The sequence below is a fragment of the Balaenoptera borealis genome (assembly GCF_965194805.1).
Source record: "Balaenoptera borealis genome assembly, chromosome: 16".
Lineage (NCBI taxonomy): Eukaryota > Metazoa > Chordata > Mammalia > Artiodactyla > Balaenopteridae > Balaenoptera > Balaenoptera borealis.
This window is the reverse complement of record NC_138872.1, coordinates 84,878,606-84,897,664: the sequence shown is the minus strand read 5'-3', so window position 1 is coordinate 84,897,664 and position 19,059 is coordinate 84,878,606. Positions and strand designations below refer to the sequence as shown.

General features: G+C 53.7%; 1 protein-coding gene across 6 annotated transcripts in view; it reads right to left on the bottom strand.

The window, feature by feature from the left end:
* The window catches only part of FBXL18 (F-box and leucine rich repeat protein 18), a 44,766-nt gene extending 26,730 nt beyond the window's left edge, over positions 1-18,036 (bottom strand). For 2 of the 6 annotated variants that reach the window (XM_082360934.1, XM_082360938.1), the window contains exons 1-3: positions 12,861-18,036; positions 7,519-7,734; positions 1,128-2,671 (exon numbers count right to left, since the gene is read on the bottom strand). In XM_082360934.1, coding sequence (XP_082217060.1) covers positions 1,128-2,671; positions 7,519-7,734; positions 12,861-12,878 — 1,778 coding nt within the window. In that variant the 5' untranslated portion in view covers positions 12,879-18,036. Of the gene's footprint in view, positions 1-1,127; positions 2,672-2,858; positions 2,914-7,518; positions 7,735-12,860 lie in introns of those variants that run through there. The other 4 variants (XM_082360936.1, XM_082360935.1, XM_082360933.1 and 1 more) reach the window with 3 other exon arrangements.
* Between the last annotated feature and the right edge of the window lie 1,023 nt (positions 18,037-19,059).

Below are 19,059 nucleotides of genomic sequence, written 5' to 3'. Positions count from 1 at the left end.
TCACGGAGACCAAGCCCAGCGGCCACCTCCTCCCCCACCCGAAGCCCTCGCAGAGCTGAGGTCTGAGGCCACCACGACGTTTAGGAAACTGCAGTTTTTCAAGATCAGATCTGTAGACATTCTCAAATCCGGCTCAGGTTAACAAAGGCTGACCCTCTAAATGCTGGGCCCTCACGAGAACAGCCTTCACTCCACAGCATGAGTCGCCGGGGATCATTCCGCGTCGGGGCCCGGGAAATCGCCAGTGGCCCTCCAACAACTGCCTGGGTGGGGGAAGCCCTGCCGAGGTCCGTGGGTCCCACCACCCCGCACTCTCCCGGGGCGGCCCCTCAGGTCAGCCCGGCCGTCCTGCTCCGGGCACCGCCACGTCTCAGCAGCGTGCGGCCCCCTTGTGAGCCCGCCTCTACACCCCCCCTCGCCCCGGCCTGGCCCCTCCAGTGCAGGTGGGAGGCCAGGGGGACCTCCCCACACTGGAACCCGGACCCTCCCTCTGCGGGCTGAAGTCCCTCGGCGCCTTCGCCTCACCTGACGCCCCCGCGCCCCCCGATCAGAATCACCTGGCTTCTGAGCACGCTGCTCGGTTGTAAGCCTCTGGGGCTTCTACACACGCTGCCTTCTTTCCCGGAAAGCCTTGCGCCTGCATCTCCTGGCTAGCCCCGACCCATCCTTCACGAGTCGCAGAGCTAGGCTCCACTCCCGGCCCCCACTTACCAGCTCCGTCGTCTGGCAAGAACAGCGTCCACCTCGCGGGACGGGCATGAGGATTAATAAGGTCACGTACGCAGCAGCGTCCTAGAGCCCAGGCACGGAGACAGCCACAGGCGACGAGGACGACGTGCCAGGCTCGGGCGGCACCACCTCCCGCACACCCTCCCTGGGCGCCGCCAGCCGCTGCTTCCCGAGCCCCCACACCCCCCGAGCCCCGCCACCATGCACAGTCCCTTGTCAGTGCCCCCCAAGACTCTCAGCCCCTGGAGGACAGGCCTGCACCCCGCTCGCCTCAGCAGGTGCGCAGTGGGTACGCCAACACCCGCCGAGCCAAAGGCCATGTGCCTCGCTTCCCCTCCACGCCCCGAAGGCCTCCAAAGGGCCAGCGGAGGCCACGGAGGGACGGCGGGCGCCCTCACCTGAGGTCCTTCAGCCGCCTGCAGTGCTTCAGCATGTCCGAGAGGGCGGACATGTAGGCCACCTTGCCCATCGTGCCCAGGTGGGCCAGGGAGAGGGACTGGAGCTGCTGGCACTGGAGGCCGATGCTGACCAGCCCGGAGCCTGTCAGGATGCTGGGCAGCTGGGCCAGCGTCAGGTGCCTCAGGAAGGCCAGCTGGCCGATGGCGGCCACCTCCGAGTCCCCCACACTCTGCGCCCGGCCGCAGGGGGGCAGCGAGTTGCGGATGGCGGGCTCGTTGCGCGGCATGGCAGACGAGAAGTTGGACCCGATCAGCTCGAGGCGGTCCAGGAAGGGCACGCTCTTCAGCAGCGACCAGAACACAGAGGATGGCAGGGGGCCCGCCTGCCCGGAGAAAGGGTCGGGGCCAGACGGCACGCCGATGCGGACCTTCTTGCCGAAGCCGCGGGGCACGGCGTGCGTGGCAGGCTGGACGGGCGCGCGGTCGGCCCGCGGCGCCGAGTCAGCGACGGCGCAGACGGGCAGCGACAGGGAGCGCAGGTGGCAGAGCCGGGCCAGCAGCTGGCACAGGTGCCGGCCGGGGCCCTCGGGGCTGTGGTGGTGGGCAGCCGAGAGGTTGAGGTGCCGCAGGTTGCCGCAGGCCGCCACCAGCGTCTCCAGGATGCCACTGTCGATGTCGTCCTCCGCCTTGCGCAGCAGGGAGTCGGGAGCCAGGCAGTGCGCACAGCCGCTGAGGTTCAGGCCGGCCAGGCTCCGGAGGTCCCTGCCGCCGTCGATGACGCGCCGGATCAGGTGGCCGCCGGACAGGGCACAGCGGCTGAAGCTGAAGTAGAAGGGGCTGCTGAACTTCATGTGCTGGAGGAGGGCCGAGCCGTTGAGCCAGGACTTGGGCAGCTGCAGCGCGTCCAGCGCCACGTTGCGGGCCATGGACTCCAGGAGGTTCTTGGTGGCCCCGCTCTCGGCAAAGCTGCCGGGCACGGAGATGAGGAAGGCGTGCAGGTTCTCGGGCGTGCGGTCGCTGAGCACGGCCAGGTACAGGCGCACCACCTCCTGGTTGATGTAGCCGGGGGCCAGGCGGGCGTAGAAGACGCGCAGGTGCTGGTAGCGCGGCACGTTGCTCTGGCCCACCATGAGCTGGCCCGAGAGCACGGCGCCCTCGCGCGTGCGGTCCAGGATCTCGAAGTACAGCAGCAGCTTCTCGAGGCTGGTGCAGCAGGGCACCACACCGTACGAGGGCGTGTACAGCGTCTGCTTGAGCTCCCGCACGCGGCTCAGCGTGGCCTTGCACTCGCCGCTCAGCTGGCTCGCGTCGAAGCCGGGGCTCACGTCGATGGCCAGGGAGCGCAGGCGTTGCAGGGCCGACAGAACCTTGGAGAGGCGCAGGGAGGTCAGGTGGCAGCCCGAGAGGTTCACCTTCACCAGGCCGCGGCAGCGGGCCACGTGCTCCACCGTGCTGCCCGACAGCCAGTAGCAGCCGGCCATGCTGAGCTGCTGGACCTCCCGGCCGATCTCCGTCACCAGCCGCTTCACCTTGTCCTCGCTGGCCTGCGGGTGGGCGGGGGGTGGGGAGAGAGGGGCTGCAGGCACCGGCGTCTCCTCCACCCTCGCCCCCCAGACCGCGCCTTCCCCTGTGACAGTCAGGGAGCCGCGGGGGGCCCGGCAGAGGCCCCGCTCCAGCTGAGGAGGGACAATGAGGGCAGGGCTGGCGCCTCGTCCCTCCCCGCATGCTTACCTTCCACCGACAGTCAGGAGTCTCGGCCAGGCGGGAATGGAAGATGGGGCAGCCCCTGTGGAAAAGTCTGGTGGCTCCTCCAAAAGCTAAACAGTTACCACGTGACCCACAGTTCCACAGCCAGGTGTGCACCCAAGGGGACTGAAAGCGGGGACTCAGACTCCTGCACACCCATGTCCACGGAGAACCGTTCACGACAACCGGAAGGTGGCAACAACCCAGCCGTCCATCAGCGGACGAACAGATGAAGGCAGTGGGGTCCATCCACGCAGTGGAATTCTACTCGGCATGGAGAGGAATGAGATCCTGACGCTGCCACGGCATGAGTGAACCTTGAGGACATGACGCCCAAGAAGCCAGTCATAAAGGTCACATATTGTACGACCCCACTTATGTGAAAGATCCAGAATAGGCAAAATCAGAAAGAGAAAGTAGAATAGAGGTTACCAGAGGCCTGGGCAAAGGGGAAATGCGAGTTATTGCTTAATAGTTCCAGAGTTTCTGTTTAAGGCGATAAGAAAGTTTCAGAAAGAGTGATGATGGTTGCATAACGCTGTGAATGTACTTAGGGCTAACGAAATCGTACACTTAAAAGTGGTTAGGGGACTTCCCTGGTGGCGCAGTGGTTGGTTAGGAATCCGCCTGCCAGTGCAGAGGACACAGGTTCAAGTCCTGGTCCGGGAAGATCCCACATGCCATGCAGCAACTAGGCCCGTGTGCCACAACTACTGAGCCCGCACTCTAGAGCCCACGTGCCACAACTACTGAAGCCCGCGCACCCAGAGCCTGTGCTCCACAACAAGAAAGCCACCGCAATGAGAAGCCTGCACACAGCAACGAAGACCTAACACATCCAAAAAAAAAAAAAGTGGGCTTCCCTGGTGGCGCAGTGGTTGAGAATCTGCCTGCCAATGCAGGGTACACAGGTTCGAGCCCTGGTCTGGGAAGATCCCACATGCCGCGAGCAGCTGGGCCCGGGAGCCACAATTACTGAGCCTGCGCGTCTGGAGCCTGTGCTCCGCAACAAGAGAGGCCGCGATAGTGAGAGGCCCGCGCACCGCGATGAAGAGTGGCCCCCGCTTGCCACAACTAGAGAAAGCCCTCGCACAGAAACGAAGACCCAACACAGCCATAAATAAATAAATTAATTAATTTAAAAAAAAAAAGTGGTTAGGATGGGAAGTTTCACGTTAGGTGGGGTGTTTTGAAATCACATAGTGGAATCAGGCCCTGGAAGCGTTCTTTGGCTGTCGCTTTCCTTTACGTCACGTGCACTTTCATATCATTAAATATTCCTCAAAAACCTGGCCTGGACGGCCTAGGGAGCCACAGGACGTCCAGTCGGGGGCCCAGTAGCCACCGAGGCCTTCGGACGACACAGCACCGAGCATCCATGTACATAAGGCTTGTGCACGTGATCACTTCTCTATGGCAAATGTACACACACAGAACTGTGCAGACGAAGGACACACATTCTAAACGCTCCAGACAGACTGTGCACCTGCCCTTCCTCTACAGTAAAGAACCCTCGTGGGCAGGAAGCCTGGCCTCAGCGCTCTGGGGAGTGAGCTCAGCTCTCCATCAGGGAGGAGCACAGAGCTCTCACAGAAAGAGGTTGAGCTCTCAGGGGCCTCACTCTGGGTTTCAAGGCATCACTGCCCAGCCAGCAACAACAGGAGGAGCCCCTCCAAGTCCCCTAAAATTTGAGTTAAGGGCAAGGCCTCTGTTTATCTTTAAAATAGGTCATCCACTGATTTTCCAGGTTGCAGGCAATTCGGCGAGGATAGGATAATCTTTTCAGTAAGTAGTGGTGGAAGGCGTGAATAGCTGTGTGCAGAACAGTGAGCCTCGCACTGACCTCACAGCATATGTGGAGATGAACACAAAAGGGTCACAGGGCTGCCATAAGAGCTGAAACTATAACCTTCTATAAGACGACATAGAAGGGTGCTGGGAATACTGGACAGCCACAGGCAAAAGAATGAAACTGGACCACTATCTTACACCATACACCAAAATTAACCCAAAATGGATTAAACACTTGAACGTAAGACCAGGAACCATAAAGCTCCTAGAAGAAAATATAAGTAGTAATAAGCTCCTTGACATCAGTCTTAGTGATGATTTTTTAAAATCTGACACCAAAAACAACAAAAGCAAAAAAAAAAACAAGAGGAACTACATCACCTGAGAAGCTTCTGCACAGCAGAGAGAACCATCAACAAAATGAAAGGCAGCCTATTAAATGGGAAAAGAGATTTGCAAATCATATATCTGATAAGGGGTTAATATCCAAAATGTATAGAGAACTCATACAACTCAATAGCAAAGAAACAACCCTATTAAAAAAATAGATAGAGGGGCTTCCCTGGTGGCGCAGTGGTTAGGAGACTTCCCTGGTGGCGCAGTGGTTAGGAATCCGCCTGCCAGTGCAGAGGACACGGGTTTGAGCCCTGGTCTGGGAAGATCCCACATGCCGCGGAGCAACTAAGCCCGCAAGCCACAACTACTGAGACTACGTGCCACAACTACTGAAGCCCATGAGCCTAGAGCCCATGCTCCACAACAGGAGAAGCCACCCCAATGAGTAGCCCCCACTTGCTGCAACTAGAGAAAGCCCGTATGGAGCAATGAAGACCCAACACAGCCAAAAATAAAATAAATAAATTTGTAAAAAACAAAACAAAACACTAACTCAAAAAGATATCTGCACCCCATGTTCATAGCAGCACTATTGATAATAGCCAAGATATGGAAACAACCTAAGTGTCCACCAACAGATGAACAGATAAAGAAGATGTGATTGGAATACACACACACACACACACAATGCAATATTACTCAGTCATAAAAAAAAAAAAGAAGAAAGTCTTGCCATCTACAACAACATGGATGGACTTGGAGGGCATTATGCTAAGTGAAATAAGTCAGACAGAAAAACAAATACTATAAGATCTCATTTATATGTGGAATTAAAAAAAAAAACTCTTATAGGGATATAATATACAGCACAGGAATCTAGTTAATATTATAATAACTTTCTATGGTATGCAATCTATAGAAATATCAAATCACTACTATGTTTTACACATGAAACTAATATAATACTGTAAATCAACTATACTTCAATAAAAAATAAAAATTCTAAAACCAAGCTCACAGATACAGAGAACAAGTTGGTGGTCTGGAGGGAGAGGAGTCAAAAGGTACTAACTTCCAGTCATAAAATAAATAAGCCTGGGGATGTAATGTAGGGCATAGGGACTATAGTTAATAATATCATATTATTATTGCAAATATGCAAATATATTGCATATTTGAAAGTTGCAAGAGAAGATCTTAAAAGTTCTTATCACAAGAAAAAAATTATAACTATGTAAGGTGACAGATGTACCTCGACATGACCATTTCGCAGTGTATACAAATAACAAAACTTTACATTGTACACCTGAAACTAATACAACGTTATATAAGAAGAAGAAAGAAGGGCTTCCCCAGTGGCACAGTGGTTAAGAATCCGCCTGCCAATGCAGGGGTCACGGGTTCAAGCTCTGGTCTGGGAAGATCTCACATGCCGCGGAGCAACTAAGCCCGTACGCCACAACTACTGACCGTGAGCTCTAGAGCCCGTGAGCCACAACTACTGAGCCTGCATACCACAACTACTGAAGCCTGCGTGCCTAGAGCCTGTGCTCCGCAACAAGAGAAGCCTGTGCACCACAATGAAGAGTAGCCCCCGCTCGCCGCGACTAGAGAAAAGCCCGCGTGCAGCAACAAAGACCCAACACAGCCAAAACAATAAATTAAAATTTTTTTAAAAGTTAAAAAAAAAAAAGAAGAAAGAAGACAACATAGGAGAAAATCTTCATGACCTCAGGTTTCACAAAGATTTCTTCAACGGAATACAAAAAGCATGAACTCAAAATTTCAATAAATTGGACCTCACCAAAATTAAAAACTTACGCTCTTCAAAAGACACGATTAATCAAAATGAAACGGCAAGCCACAGACTATAAGAGAAAATATTCACAACACATCCCACAAAGGACTTGTACCAGAATATATACGGAACTCCCAAAACTCACTAAGAAAAAGATAGACAATAACGAATGGGCAAAAGCCTTGAACAGACACTTCTGAGAAGGTACACCAATGGCCGGCGCACCTGATGAAAGCATAATGGACGGCATCCTCCATCAGAGAATACAAGTTAAAACTACAATGAGATACCACCTCCCATGCATCAGAACGGCTAAACTGAAAAGACCGACAACACCAAGTGTTGACGAGGACGCAGAGCAACCAGAGCCCTCGGATGCCGCTGGTGGGGAGACGTGGTGCCTCCAACTGTGCTTAACTCCACAGGAAAGCCCAGCGCTGACAGTGGGCCCGCACGTCCACTCCTGGGTACCTATCTACCAGGAAGTCAGTCTCCCTCCTGGCCCAGTGCCAAGGCCCAAGACCCTTCCAGAAGAGCGCCTGCTCTACCTGTGCCCTGGCCCAGATGGCACGCTACCTGCACTTTTGGGCCCCTGGCTTTTGCTGTGTCATCCCTGCAAGTGCCCCACCACTGCCAGGCTGTGCGGGGCCTCAGTCGGGCACCTCGGTTGTTCCCCATCTCTGCCCCCCGCATGCCAAGCGCCACCCCCAGGCCCCTCACCTCATAGTCCTTCTGCAGCAGCACCGTGTGGGTGAGGCTCTTGTCCAGGCACAGCGCTGCGAGCTTCCGGCAGGTGCGCCGGACGTTCAGAATCAAGTCTATGCTGGGGACGTGGCTCAGGATGTGCAGGAGGATCTCATCGGAGAAGCCCAGGAGGTGGGCATCATCTGCCACCGCGGCTGCTGCAGGGGGCGCATCGCCGTCGTTGGATGTGTCCTGAAAATGAGGGGCACCAAATTCCATGGGATCCCCCAGGGTGGCCCGCAGGCAAGGGAAGCCTTCACCGCAGTCCATGGGGAAGAAGAGGCTGTTACCAAAAATCTTAACTGCAGAGCAAAAAGTCCCCAACATTCTCCGAAAGCCCCTTTTCAATCTGCACACCAGGATCGCGCTTCAAAAGTAACAGATTTGAAATTTAAGAGAGATTTTTCCTACTGAAGGTCTCCAGCCAAGTCTGGCAGGTTTCCAACTCAACTCATGACCATCAGCTGAGGTTGTTCATTTGTAAAAGCTGCTATTCCCCCCCCACCCCACTCTGCCCCGAATGTCAGGCTGTATTCTTAAAACATCCTTGGGCAGGTGAATTCCATCAAGAAACAATGATAATTGGCCTTCACCAATAACAACAGTGCCTTCACCTCCCAGGGTTGCTCTGACGGGTAATGAGTTACCATTATGTGTATGATATGTGTATCAGCTCTTCAGGACAGCGCTGGATGGGGAAAGGACGAGTCAAATGAGAGAATGAAACTATGAGGCCTTTATAAATAAGAAACAGCACCTACCAGACCAATGACATTTTTAAATCTCAAGATTCGTAACAAACAATAGGAACGGCACAACTCCTCTCAACTTATCAGACTTTCTGGTTAGAAATCCATGTTGGGGGTTTCCCTGGTGGTGCAGTGGTTGAGAGTCCGCCTGCCAATGCAGGGGACACAGGTTCGAGCCCTGGTCCGGGAAGATTTCACATGCCGCGGAGCAACTAAGCCCGTGCGCCACAGCTACTGAGCCTGCGCTCTAGAGCCTGCGAGCCACAACTACTGAAGCCCGCGCACCTAGAGACTGTGCTCTGCAACGAGAAGCCACAAAGATGAGAAGCCCGCGCACCGCAACAAAGAGTAGCCCCTGCTCACCACAACTAGAGAAAGCCCGTGCGCAGCAATGAAGACACAACACCGCCAAAAATTAAATAAAATAAAAAATAAAAAAAAAAAGAAAGAAATCCATGTTGGTATTTCCAGTAAGATGTCCACTCATCTTATTGTTTCATTCTGCTTTTGCAAATATCTACAGAAGGTTTTCTGCCCTAATGTGGGCTTCCCATCTTACTGACCAGTGCCTGTACAACCAAGACAAAGAGGGGACAGACCTATATCAGTGTGCCGTGAAAGCCCCAAATCAAGGCCAAAGGAACTGGGATGCTCTAAGAAAAGCCCATGGTGGGGAGGAATCCCTGTATCTTCCCAACACCTCCTGAAGGGCCCCTCCTGCCTTAAACGTCCTCACTGACGGGGTGCCTCTCTGACACTCCCAGGAGAGTACCCAGAACTATTTCTACTGCCTTTTCCAGTGATTCTGTCTACGAGCCCCGCCTCCTCTGTCCTGCCTCTTTTTCCATACATATTTGCATGGATGGAAGCCTCCAGGCTTGGAAAGCCCTGCTGCTGCCATGGCAACCGTTAAGTCCAGGGAGGAAGGGCCTGTCTGCACACCCCACACAGGCACCAGGGGTTTCCCCGGGAGCTCTGACTGCAACACCCCTCCAGCCCCTGCATCCGGCCGAGCCCTTGCCAGGCCGGGAAAGGTTTCCCCGATTACTGCCCACCCTTTCAACAGCATCGGCCCCTCCCACTCTCCCTTCTTCCTGAGAGGCAGCAGCCAGACTTGCCTTCCCTTCCCTCCTTCCTTCTGAAGTGCCCTCAATCCTGTCTCCCTCCTCCCACCTTTACAGGGGCAGAAGGCAGCCATGAGACCCAAGTCCATAGCTGCCCTGGGTCACTGTATTCTGGGGTCTAGTGTTTTGAACCATACGTGACTTTCCTGAGAAATTTCCCAGACCCAATCATCTGGGATCATCCCAGACACCTGTTAAAAAATCAGATTCCCAGGCCACATCCTAGACCTAGGGACTCTATCTCCCGAGAGAGAGGCTGGGACCAGGGGCAGTCCTTATCAGGCAAGCTTGGTATACAGGGTTCCTGGGCACAAGTGGGAAGAGCTGGGCCTGAATTCCACTGAGCAGCCTGAGGCTGATCCCTTCTGATGCCCAATTTGCAGATTTATCAAAGTAAGAACGCCACTGCAGAGCAAAGAGAACACAGGGCAAAACACTCCCAGACACTCCAGCATCATGTAATTTCCAGTTACAGTATGGAATACTGAATTTCTCTTAAAACCACCTAGAAATTACATGAATTAAACAAAAACAAAACAAAACAGGAGGTGAGTTGCAGCTTCCTCCGTCCAGTCTCAGCACCCCCGACACGATCATCTTCTCCACATGCTGTGCCCCAGTGCTGTCCTTAGGCCAGCACCCCGTCCTGGGACAGGCGTTCAGGGCAGCAGGTCATATTGGTTCCCCCGGGTCTCCCGACGGCCAAGCCTGGGAGGCCCAGTCGCGCTGGGTTTGCAACAGTTGAGTCTTTTCCCTGGAACGGAGGCTTCATTTCTAAGTCCGTGCACCTTCCCCCCAGGAAAGGCAGCGAGTTCTGCAGAGGTAACGGCAAATAGGGGGCCGCCGCCAGGAGGGAGGGAGGAGGCCGTCGAGCTTCTTCACCTCTGAGCGGGGGTGTGTGAGTGGCCCCCGCTCGCCACAACTAGAGAAAGCCGGTGCACAGCAACAAAGACCCAATGCAGCCAAAAATAAATAAATCAAATAAATAATAATAAAATTTTTTTAAAAAGAAATAGAAAAAAAAACTCGGCAATGAGTACATAGAGGGAAGTTCATTACAACATTCTTTTGCAAGTGTGTGGAATTTTACATTTTACTTTTGTTTTTGTTTTTTTTTTAATGGCTGTGTTGGGTCTTCGTTTCTGTGCGAGGGCTTTCTCTAGTTGTGGCAAGCGGGGGCCACTCTTCATCGCGGTGTGCGGGCCTCTCACTATCGCGGCCTCTCTTGTTGCGGAGCACAGGCTCCAGATGCGCAGGCTCAGTAATTGTGGCTCACGGGCTTAGTTGCTCCGCGGCATGTGGGATCTTCCCAGACCAGGGCTCGAACCCGTGTCCTCTGCATTGGCAGGCAGATTCTCAACCACTGAGCCACCAGGGAAGCCCCAAAAATTTTTAAAAACTGAAAAAAATAAAATAAAATAAAAGTGTAAATTTTATGGTATGTTAACTATATCTCAGTCAATCAATCAATCAATAATTAGACTGTCCCAGACACTTCCCTGGTGGCACAGTGGTTAAGAATACGCCTGCCAATGCAGGGGACACGGGTTCAAGCCCTGGTCCGGGAAGATCCCACATGCCGTGGAGCCACTAAGCCCGTGCGCCACAACTACTGAGCCTGCGCTCTAGAGCCCACGAGCCACAACTACTGAAGCCCGTGCGCCTAGAGCCCGTGCTCCGCAACAAGAAGCCACCGCAATGAGAAGCCTGCGCACCGCAACGAACAGTAGCCCGCAGTCACCGCAGCTAGAGAAGAGGCCGCATGCAGCAACGACGACCCAACACAACCAAAAATAAAAAAATAAATTTATAAAAAATTAAAAAAATTTTTAAATAATTAGACCGTCCCAGAGAAAGGGACCTTGATCATGTCCAGGATAGAGCAAGACTCCCCCTCTCTCCTCTCAAGCCAAAAGACCCTCACTGGGGCTTCCCTGGTGGCGCAGTGGTTGGGAATCTGCCTGCCAATGCAGGGGACACGGGTTCGAGCCCTGGTCTGGGAGGATCCCACATGCCGCGGAGCAACTGGGCCCGTGAGCCACATCTACTGAGCCTGCGCGTCTGGAGCCTGTGCTCCCCAACAAGAGAGGCCGCGACAGTGAGAGGCCCGCGCACCGCGGTGAAGAGTGGCCCCCGCTCGCTGCAACTAGAGAAAGCCCTCGCACAGAAACGAAGACCCAACACAGCCAAATAAATAAATAAATAAATAAGTAAAATTTTAAAAACTTGCTATCACTACACATTTTATAAAAAAAAGACCCTCACGATGGGACAAGAGGCCTCACTGGGCAGGGCCCCGACATATGATTCAAGGAACAGAGGGGCCTTTGCGCCAGGACCCCTAAGACCAAGGTGCCTGACACCTTCCCCCTCAATCAAGGGGCCACTTCCGAGCCAAATCCGCTTCAAATGAAGAACAGCTATCGGCAACCCCAGCCGCCTCCCACGCACTCATGCCGCACGCGCTCCTGCTCCCCCGAGCACGAGCAAGCCCGCAAGGCTTAGGGAGTACGCTCGACGGCCTGAGTCCCGGACCACAGGTATAAATACACGTGCACACAGGTACACAAACAGGTAGGTGGGAATCAACAAAAGGGAAGACCCTAGTCACTGTCCGGATCCCCCATTTCCTGGTATACAGAGAAAATTCCCTGCATCCCATTATAGGAACTCGGTGGGTTTCTCCGTCGGACCCAGATTTGTGGAGCACTGGGGAAGAAATTCAGGGCGAGTCACAAGTCCCCCAGGTGAAATGGCTTTTCCTCCACCACCCCCCAAGTCACACAACAAGCAGGCTCAGAGGAAAGTGGGCTGGACTGAAACCGAACGTTCAGCGACACAGGATGGGATGGGAAGGGAAGTGGGCAGGGAGGAGGAACGTCTCAGAGCTCCAAGGGCTGAGCCAAGGCACAGGGGCATGGGAAGAGGGCCTGGGAGACCTAGAGGAGCTGGAAACTCTGGGGAAGGCGGGAGAGGGGGAGAAGTCTGCCGATCAGGAATGCGGGACCGGCAAACGGATGGAAAACCGAAAAGTTGGGAGAGCTTATGCCTTCGGATACAGGATGAGGTCCTAGGGGGCGGGATGGGTCAAGGATGGGGGATGGGGGATGGGGTAAGGGGTAAGGGGCAAGGGGCAAGGGGTAAGGGGCAAGGGGCAAGGCCAGGGTAGGGATGGGAAGGACGGGGCGAGGCCAAGGCCAGGGTCGGGGCAGGAAGGACCAAGCCAGGCCGACGCCAGGGTCGGAGTGGGAAGAACTGAGCGGGGCCGCGGCGGCGGGGGTCAGGATGGGAAGCACAGAGTCAGCAGAGGTCAGGACGGGAAGGATGGAGCGGGAAAGGGAGCGAGACGGAAAGGACGCAGGGGAACAGGAGTCGGCGTGTGGAGGACCGAGCGGGACCAAAGCCGGCGGGAAGGGAGGAGAGTAGAGACAGGCGCCTGGCGTACCTCTCCGATACTGGCCATGTCGAGGGCGAGACGAGCCGCTGCCGCCGGAGCCAGAGCTCCGGGGCCTTCCGCCTGGCTGACCAGGGATGCTCAAAGCCGGCGCGTCCGAGGCTCCACAGAGACCCGGGGCAGGGGGCGGGGCCTCTCGCCACTTCCGGCGCCCGCCGATACGCACTTCCGCTAGCCCGCGGGCGGGTCCCGCGCGGCTGTCATGTTGGGTGCGGCGTGCAGCCAAGGACCCGGTAGGGCTGGGTAGAGCGCGGGCATCTCAGCCCGGCTGCACTTGCTCTCCGACGTCATGTCCCGCTCCTCGGCTCTCTGCACGCCCCTTTCCAGCCACACAGGCCCCCTCTTGCCGGCCCAGCACTCTCCTGACTCTAGGCCTTTGCATTTGCCGGCCCCAGTGCCTGCAGTGTTCAGAAACCACCTGTCAGAGAGCCGGTCCCTGAGCCCCTTGCAGAAAATAGCATCACCCCCTCCCCATTCTCGCAAACACACACCTAACCTAACAAATAACCTTGTCCTCTGTTATTTTTCTCCATAACTCTTTGCACTATCTGATCTACTGTACCTTTTTTTTTTTTCCTGTCCTCCCCAATAAACTGTAAACGCCCTGTACCTAGAAAGCTCCCTGACATGGGCGCTGAATAAATATTTTCTGGGTAAATTAGTGTATGGATGATATGCTCTCACCTGTAACCTTTTGCATTTACAAATCATTTACGAATAAAAATTTGTGGGGAAAGAAAGAACTGGATATGAATGCTAGAAGTCAGAAATGAAGACGTTGAGGCTTCCCTGGTGGCGCAGTGGTTGGGAATCCGCCTGCCAACGCAGGGAACACGGGCTCGAGCCCTGGTCCAGGAAGATCCCACATGCCCGCGGAGCAACTAAGTCCGTGCACCACAACTACTGAGCCTGCGCTGTAGAGCCCGCGAGCTGCAACTACTGAAGCCCACGTGCCTAGAGCCCATCCACCGCAATGAGAAGCCTGTGCGCCGCAATGAAACGTAGCCCCAGCTCTCCGCAACTAGAGAAAACCCCCGCGCAGCAATGAAGACCCAACGCAGCCAAAACTAAATAAGTAAATAAATTTATTAAAAAAAAAAAAAATGAAGATGTTGACTGGGCCATGCTCCCTCCAAAGACTCAAGGGAAGAATCCTTCCTTGATTTTTTTAAAATATATTTTATATTTTATTTAATATATTTTAATATATTTTAATTTATTTATTTTATTTATTTAAATATAAATTTATTTAAATTTATTATTTATCTTGTTTCCAAATAAGGTCACATTCTGAGATTCCAGGTGAACCTGAATCTTTGGGGGACGCTATTCAACCCAGTACATCAAGCTTCATATCAAACACTCCCTGGGCCTCATTCCCCTCCCACCTCACGAGGTTGAGCCAGTTTGTATCCAGAGAACTCTGATGGCTCCAACTGTGGGCGGACCACCATGGGGACAGGCACAGTCCTTGCCTCAAAGAGCTCATGGTTAGGTTAAAGGTTAGGAACCACTTGAGGCAAACACGTGTTAACGGGGTTCCCATTGTTTTTTGTTTACTATCAAAACCTCAACAGTGAAGCCCAACTCTGACTCAGGCAGGCATCTGAGGGTTTCACAGAGGCCCAGGTTCTTCTGACTCCCTGACCCATTCCTTTTCTTCCCCTATAAGCCATAATCAGGTATGTTTCTCATTGTGGCAGATGTGTTTATTTTCCCTCCCCCACTAGAACAGGGCATGGCTGCAGCAGACCCTTGATCAACATTTGTCAAATCAATGATTGATTAAATGAGATTATGCAGGTACGTATCCAGCAGAGAGGAGCTATTCAATACACAGAAGCTGTAACCTCTACCACTCTTACTCTTTCTAATGAGGAAGGAGTCTCACATTTCCTGGGCATCCCCAATTCTGAGGAACATTTGAGTTGGAAATCACTGCGTGTGGGGCGGGGGAGTCAGCCCCGGTGCCTCACTGCTCTCACTCTGTCACAAGCCTTTCCAGGTTTCGGTGACACTTCCTCACAGCGTCCACCGAGAAGTGTAGGTGAATGGATAAATGAACTGTAGTCCATCTGAACCGTGGAATAATATTCAACACTAGAAAGAAATAGGCTATCAAGCCGTGAAAAGACATGGAGGAGGGACTTCCCTGGTGGCGCAGTGGTAAGAATCCCCCTGCCAACGCAGGGGACACGGGTTCAAGCCCTGGCCCGGGAAGAGCCCACATGCTGCAGAGCAACTAAGCCTGTGCACCACAACTACTGAGCCTGTGCTCTAGAGCCCGCGAGCCACAACTACTGAAGCCCGTGCGCCTAGAGCCCACGTTCTGCAACAAGAGAAGCCACTGCAATGAGAAGCACGCACACTGCAACGAAGAGCAGCCCCCCCTCGCCACAACTAGAGAAAGCCTGTGAGCAGCAACGAAGACCCAACGCAGCCAAAAATAAATAAATAAATAAATAGATAGATAAATTTTTTTAAATAATAATAAATAAAAAATTAATTAATTAAAAAAAAAGACATGGAGGAAACTTAACTGCATATTACTGAGTGAAAGAAGCCAATCTGAAAAAGCTACATACTGTATGATCCCAACTACATGATGTTCTGGAAAAGGCAAAAATTATGGAGATAATAATAAGATCAGCGGTTGCCAGGACTTAGGGAGACCAGGGCAGGGAGGAATAGGCGGCGCACAGAGGATTTTCAGGGCAGTGAAACTACTCTGTATGATACTGTAATGGTGGATGCCTGTTCAAACCCATACAATGTAAACACCAAGGGTGAACTCCAATGTAAATTACGGGTGATACGATGTGTCAATGTAGGTTTCATCAGGGGTAACAAATGTACTGCTCTGCTCTGCTCTCTGGCTCTAGCCGGGATGTTGATGGTGGAGGAGGTTATGCAAGCCGGGGATGTATGGGAAATCTCAGTACTTTCCTCTCAATTTTGCTGTGAGCCTAAAACTGCTCTAAAAATTAAATTTTATTACTTTTGAAATATGTATATCTGACCTGCTCACTCCTGAAGGCGCTCCCTCTGCCTTTGCCTGTGTTGTTGCCTTTGTCAGGTGGCTCTCACCCCAACTCTGACTCATTTCTCAACATCCCTTCCACAGAAAACCTTCCCCTCCCCCCGACCAGGTCACTGTTCCATTATTCTCTGTCACCATTCCTCCAAGTATTTCTTGAAGGCATTTATCCCAGTGGATAATTAAGAGCCATCAGTATGAGTTTTGGGTCCACATCTGTCCTCCCACCAGTCCAATGCCATCCACTAGAATTTTCTACAAGGTTGAGAATGTTCCATACCTGTGCTGTCCAATGGGCACTTGAAATGTGACTTGTGCAACTGAAGAACTGAATTCTTGTAATTAATCTAAATATAAATAGCCATGTGTGGCTCGTGGCCCCCAGGGGACAGTGCAGCAAGATTGGAAGCCCTGGGAATTCCCTGGCAGTCCAGTGGTTAGGGCTCCACGCTTTTACTGCCGAGGGCCCAGATTGGATCCTGGCTGGAGAACTAAAATCCCACAAGCCGTGTGATGCAGTGGGAAAAAAAAAAAAAAAAAATACTGGCAGCCCTGTGAGGGCAGGGACAATGTCGCAATACTACTGCAGAACTCCCTCCCTCTAGAACTGTGGGGCTGCTTGAAATGTTAAGTTGAATGATGACTAAGGTGAATGAGTGAATGAAGGCGCCAACCGTGGCTCTGAATGATCCCAGCTCCCGAGTCCATTGGGTGATTCCAGGCTAGAGGGTGTGTTCCAATCCTGCCACTGGCCCCTCAGAGCTGCCTCACAGCCCCAGGTCCCCCCAGAGAAGACAACTGGCCCGCAGAGGATCCAAGCATCCTCCCTGTGTCCTCACTGCTGGGATCCAGGAAGACACGTCAGGATGAAAGGAACCACCCAGGGTTCTGAGCTCCCGCACTTGCCAAGACTCCCCTCCTCTTAGGGCACCTGTTAGGGTGGAGTTCCATCCAGGCAGGGGGTGCTTCACAGAGGAGGGACATTCCAGCAAGAGATGGTTTCAGCTTCTTAAGAAGGTGAACCTCAGGTGGTCAGAGCGGCCTCATGGGGGAGCCAGCCACCTGAGAAAGCAAGGAGCCTCCTGGCCCAGGGCAGAGGTGGCTCGAGGGTCAGAGTGCAGAAGCCAAAGTTCTGTAAAGGATGGTTGTGTTGGGCTGAACCTTGCCTTTTCTGGCCTGTTGCTCTGTTGGGCTTCACAGGTATTAGGGTCAAATTCCAGCTTCCTCACTTATAAGGTGGGTCACCTGGGGCCAGCGCACCTGTCCTCCCTGAGCTTCAGTTTCCTAATCTGTAAAATGGGTGCTGAGAGGAAGGCGGCAGGTAATGCAGCACCCTCTGGCTTAGCCCAGATGATCAGCCCAGCTGTTGCCCCGGGAGGAAAGGAGCAGCACCTAAAGGGTCAAATGTGTGTCTCCTTTCAAAGGGAAAGACTGAGGGAGCACCTGCTCACAGCACCCCTCCAGCTGTTACTGACATTCCCATTTCTCAGATGGGCATGTGGACAGTAACGTGACTTCCCAGGGCCACATAGAAAAGACACATAGCCCCATCCACCCTCCCATTCATCCCCGGGCCTCTGTCCTCAGTCAATCAGGGCCTCTGCCTGAGACATGCACGCCCACACTTCCACCTGCCCAGGCGACTGTCGACTGGCCAGCTCCCGCATCCCTCCCACAGGAAGCCGTCTGAAGAAGCCTCCTGCTCAAGAGCCACGGATACCCCCATCCCCCCATCAGCCAGGTTTATGGTCCTTTATTACCTTATTTGTTGGAAAAGGGCAAAATGATGATTGCTTTTTTTCCTTTTTTTTAACCTCTATTTCTTAGTTTTTTTTCAGCTTCACTGAGGTAGTTTGATGAGCTTTGATGTATGTCTACACCCGTGACACCATCACGCATCAACATGATGAATGTCTCCATTTTTCCCAGACCGACACGCAGCTGCTACTCTTTCTTCTTCTCATTATCACCACCGGTACTGGTACATTCCTATTTATTCTGTCTTGCCCAGTAAGCTGGGCACCTCGTGAGGGCAGGAAACACACCTGATTTCTTCTCCACTGCATCCCATAGCGCGGCGCGATGCCTATCGCAAATAGTGTGAGGGAGGAAGGGAGGGAGAGAGAAAGGGAGGGAGGGAGAGAGAAAGGGAGGGAGGGAGAGAGAAAGGGAGGGAGGGAGAGAGAAACGGAGGGAGGGAGAGAGAAAGGGAGGGAGGGAGAGAGAAAGGGAGGGAGGGAGAGAGAAAGGGAGGGAGGGAGAGAGAAACGGAGGGAGGGAGAGAGAAAGGGAGGGAGGGAGAGAGAAACGGAGGGAGGGAGAGAGAAACGGAGGGAGGGAGAGAGAAACGGAGGGAGGGAGAGAGAAACGGAGGGAGGGAGAGAGAAACGGAGGGAGGGAGAGAGAAACGGAGGGAGGGAGAGAGAAAGGGAGGGAGGGAGAGAGAAAGGGAGGGAGGGAGAGAGAAACGGAGGGAGGGAGAGAGAAAGGGAGGGAGGGAGAGAGGGGAGTCTCCAGACTGACAGCTTCTCCAGTGCAGGGTCTGTGTCCAAGACATCAGCACAGAGTAGGCACTCAACTCTTATTGGTGGAAACTTACTTGCAGCTCCCAGAGCCCAGGGCTCACCACCATCCCTGAATTAGACCAAAAGAGCTGGAGCTGACCGGGGAGGGGCTTCCCTTCCTGGTTCCCGGGCCTCTAAGACTGCACAGGGTCAGGGCGAAGCATCCTCCATGCTCTTCCTCTGGGCCAGCTGATAGAGGGCAGCGCCCTGGGGAACAGGACACCTTCCGGATGGCACATTCTGCACCCGCCATGCTGTTTCATGTACTGACCTAGGAAAATCTGCCCAGGTTAGCCCCGGGGACCGTGGGCTCCCCTTTGATTTTTGAAGCCATCAGGAGGTCGGACAGCCCTCTTCCCACCACACACCCCCGAGATGCTGCACAAAAGGTGTCTTTCTGAGGGTCTGCACTGTCCCTAAGATGGGAGGCGGTGGGTCACCCCATCCTCGCGGGCCACAGCTCCCACCGTCCCCAGCGGAGCCCTGGGGGAGCCCCAGGTTCATGGAGGGGAGGGGGCCCCCCAAGGCCTCAAATCTGGATCGACTTGGGGGCCAGTTTCCGTGTCTCACTACCTCTGGCGGTGTGGGA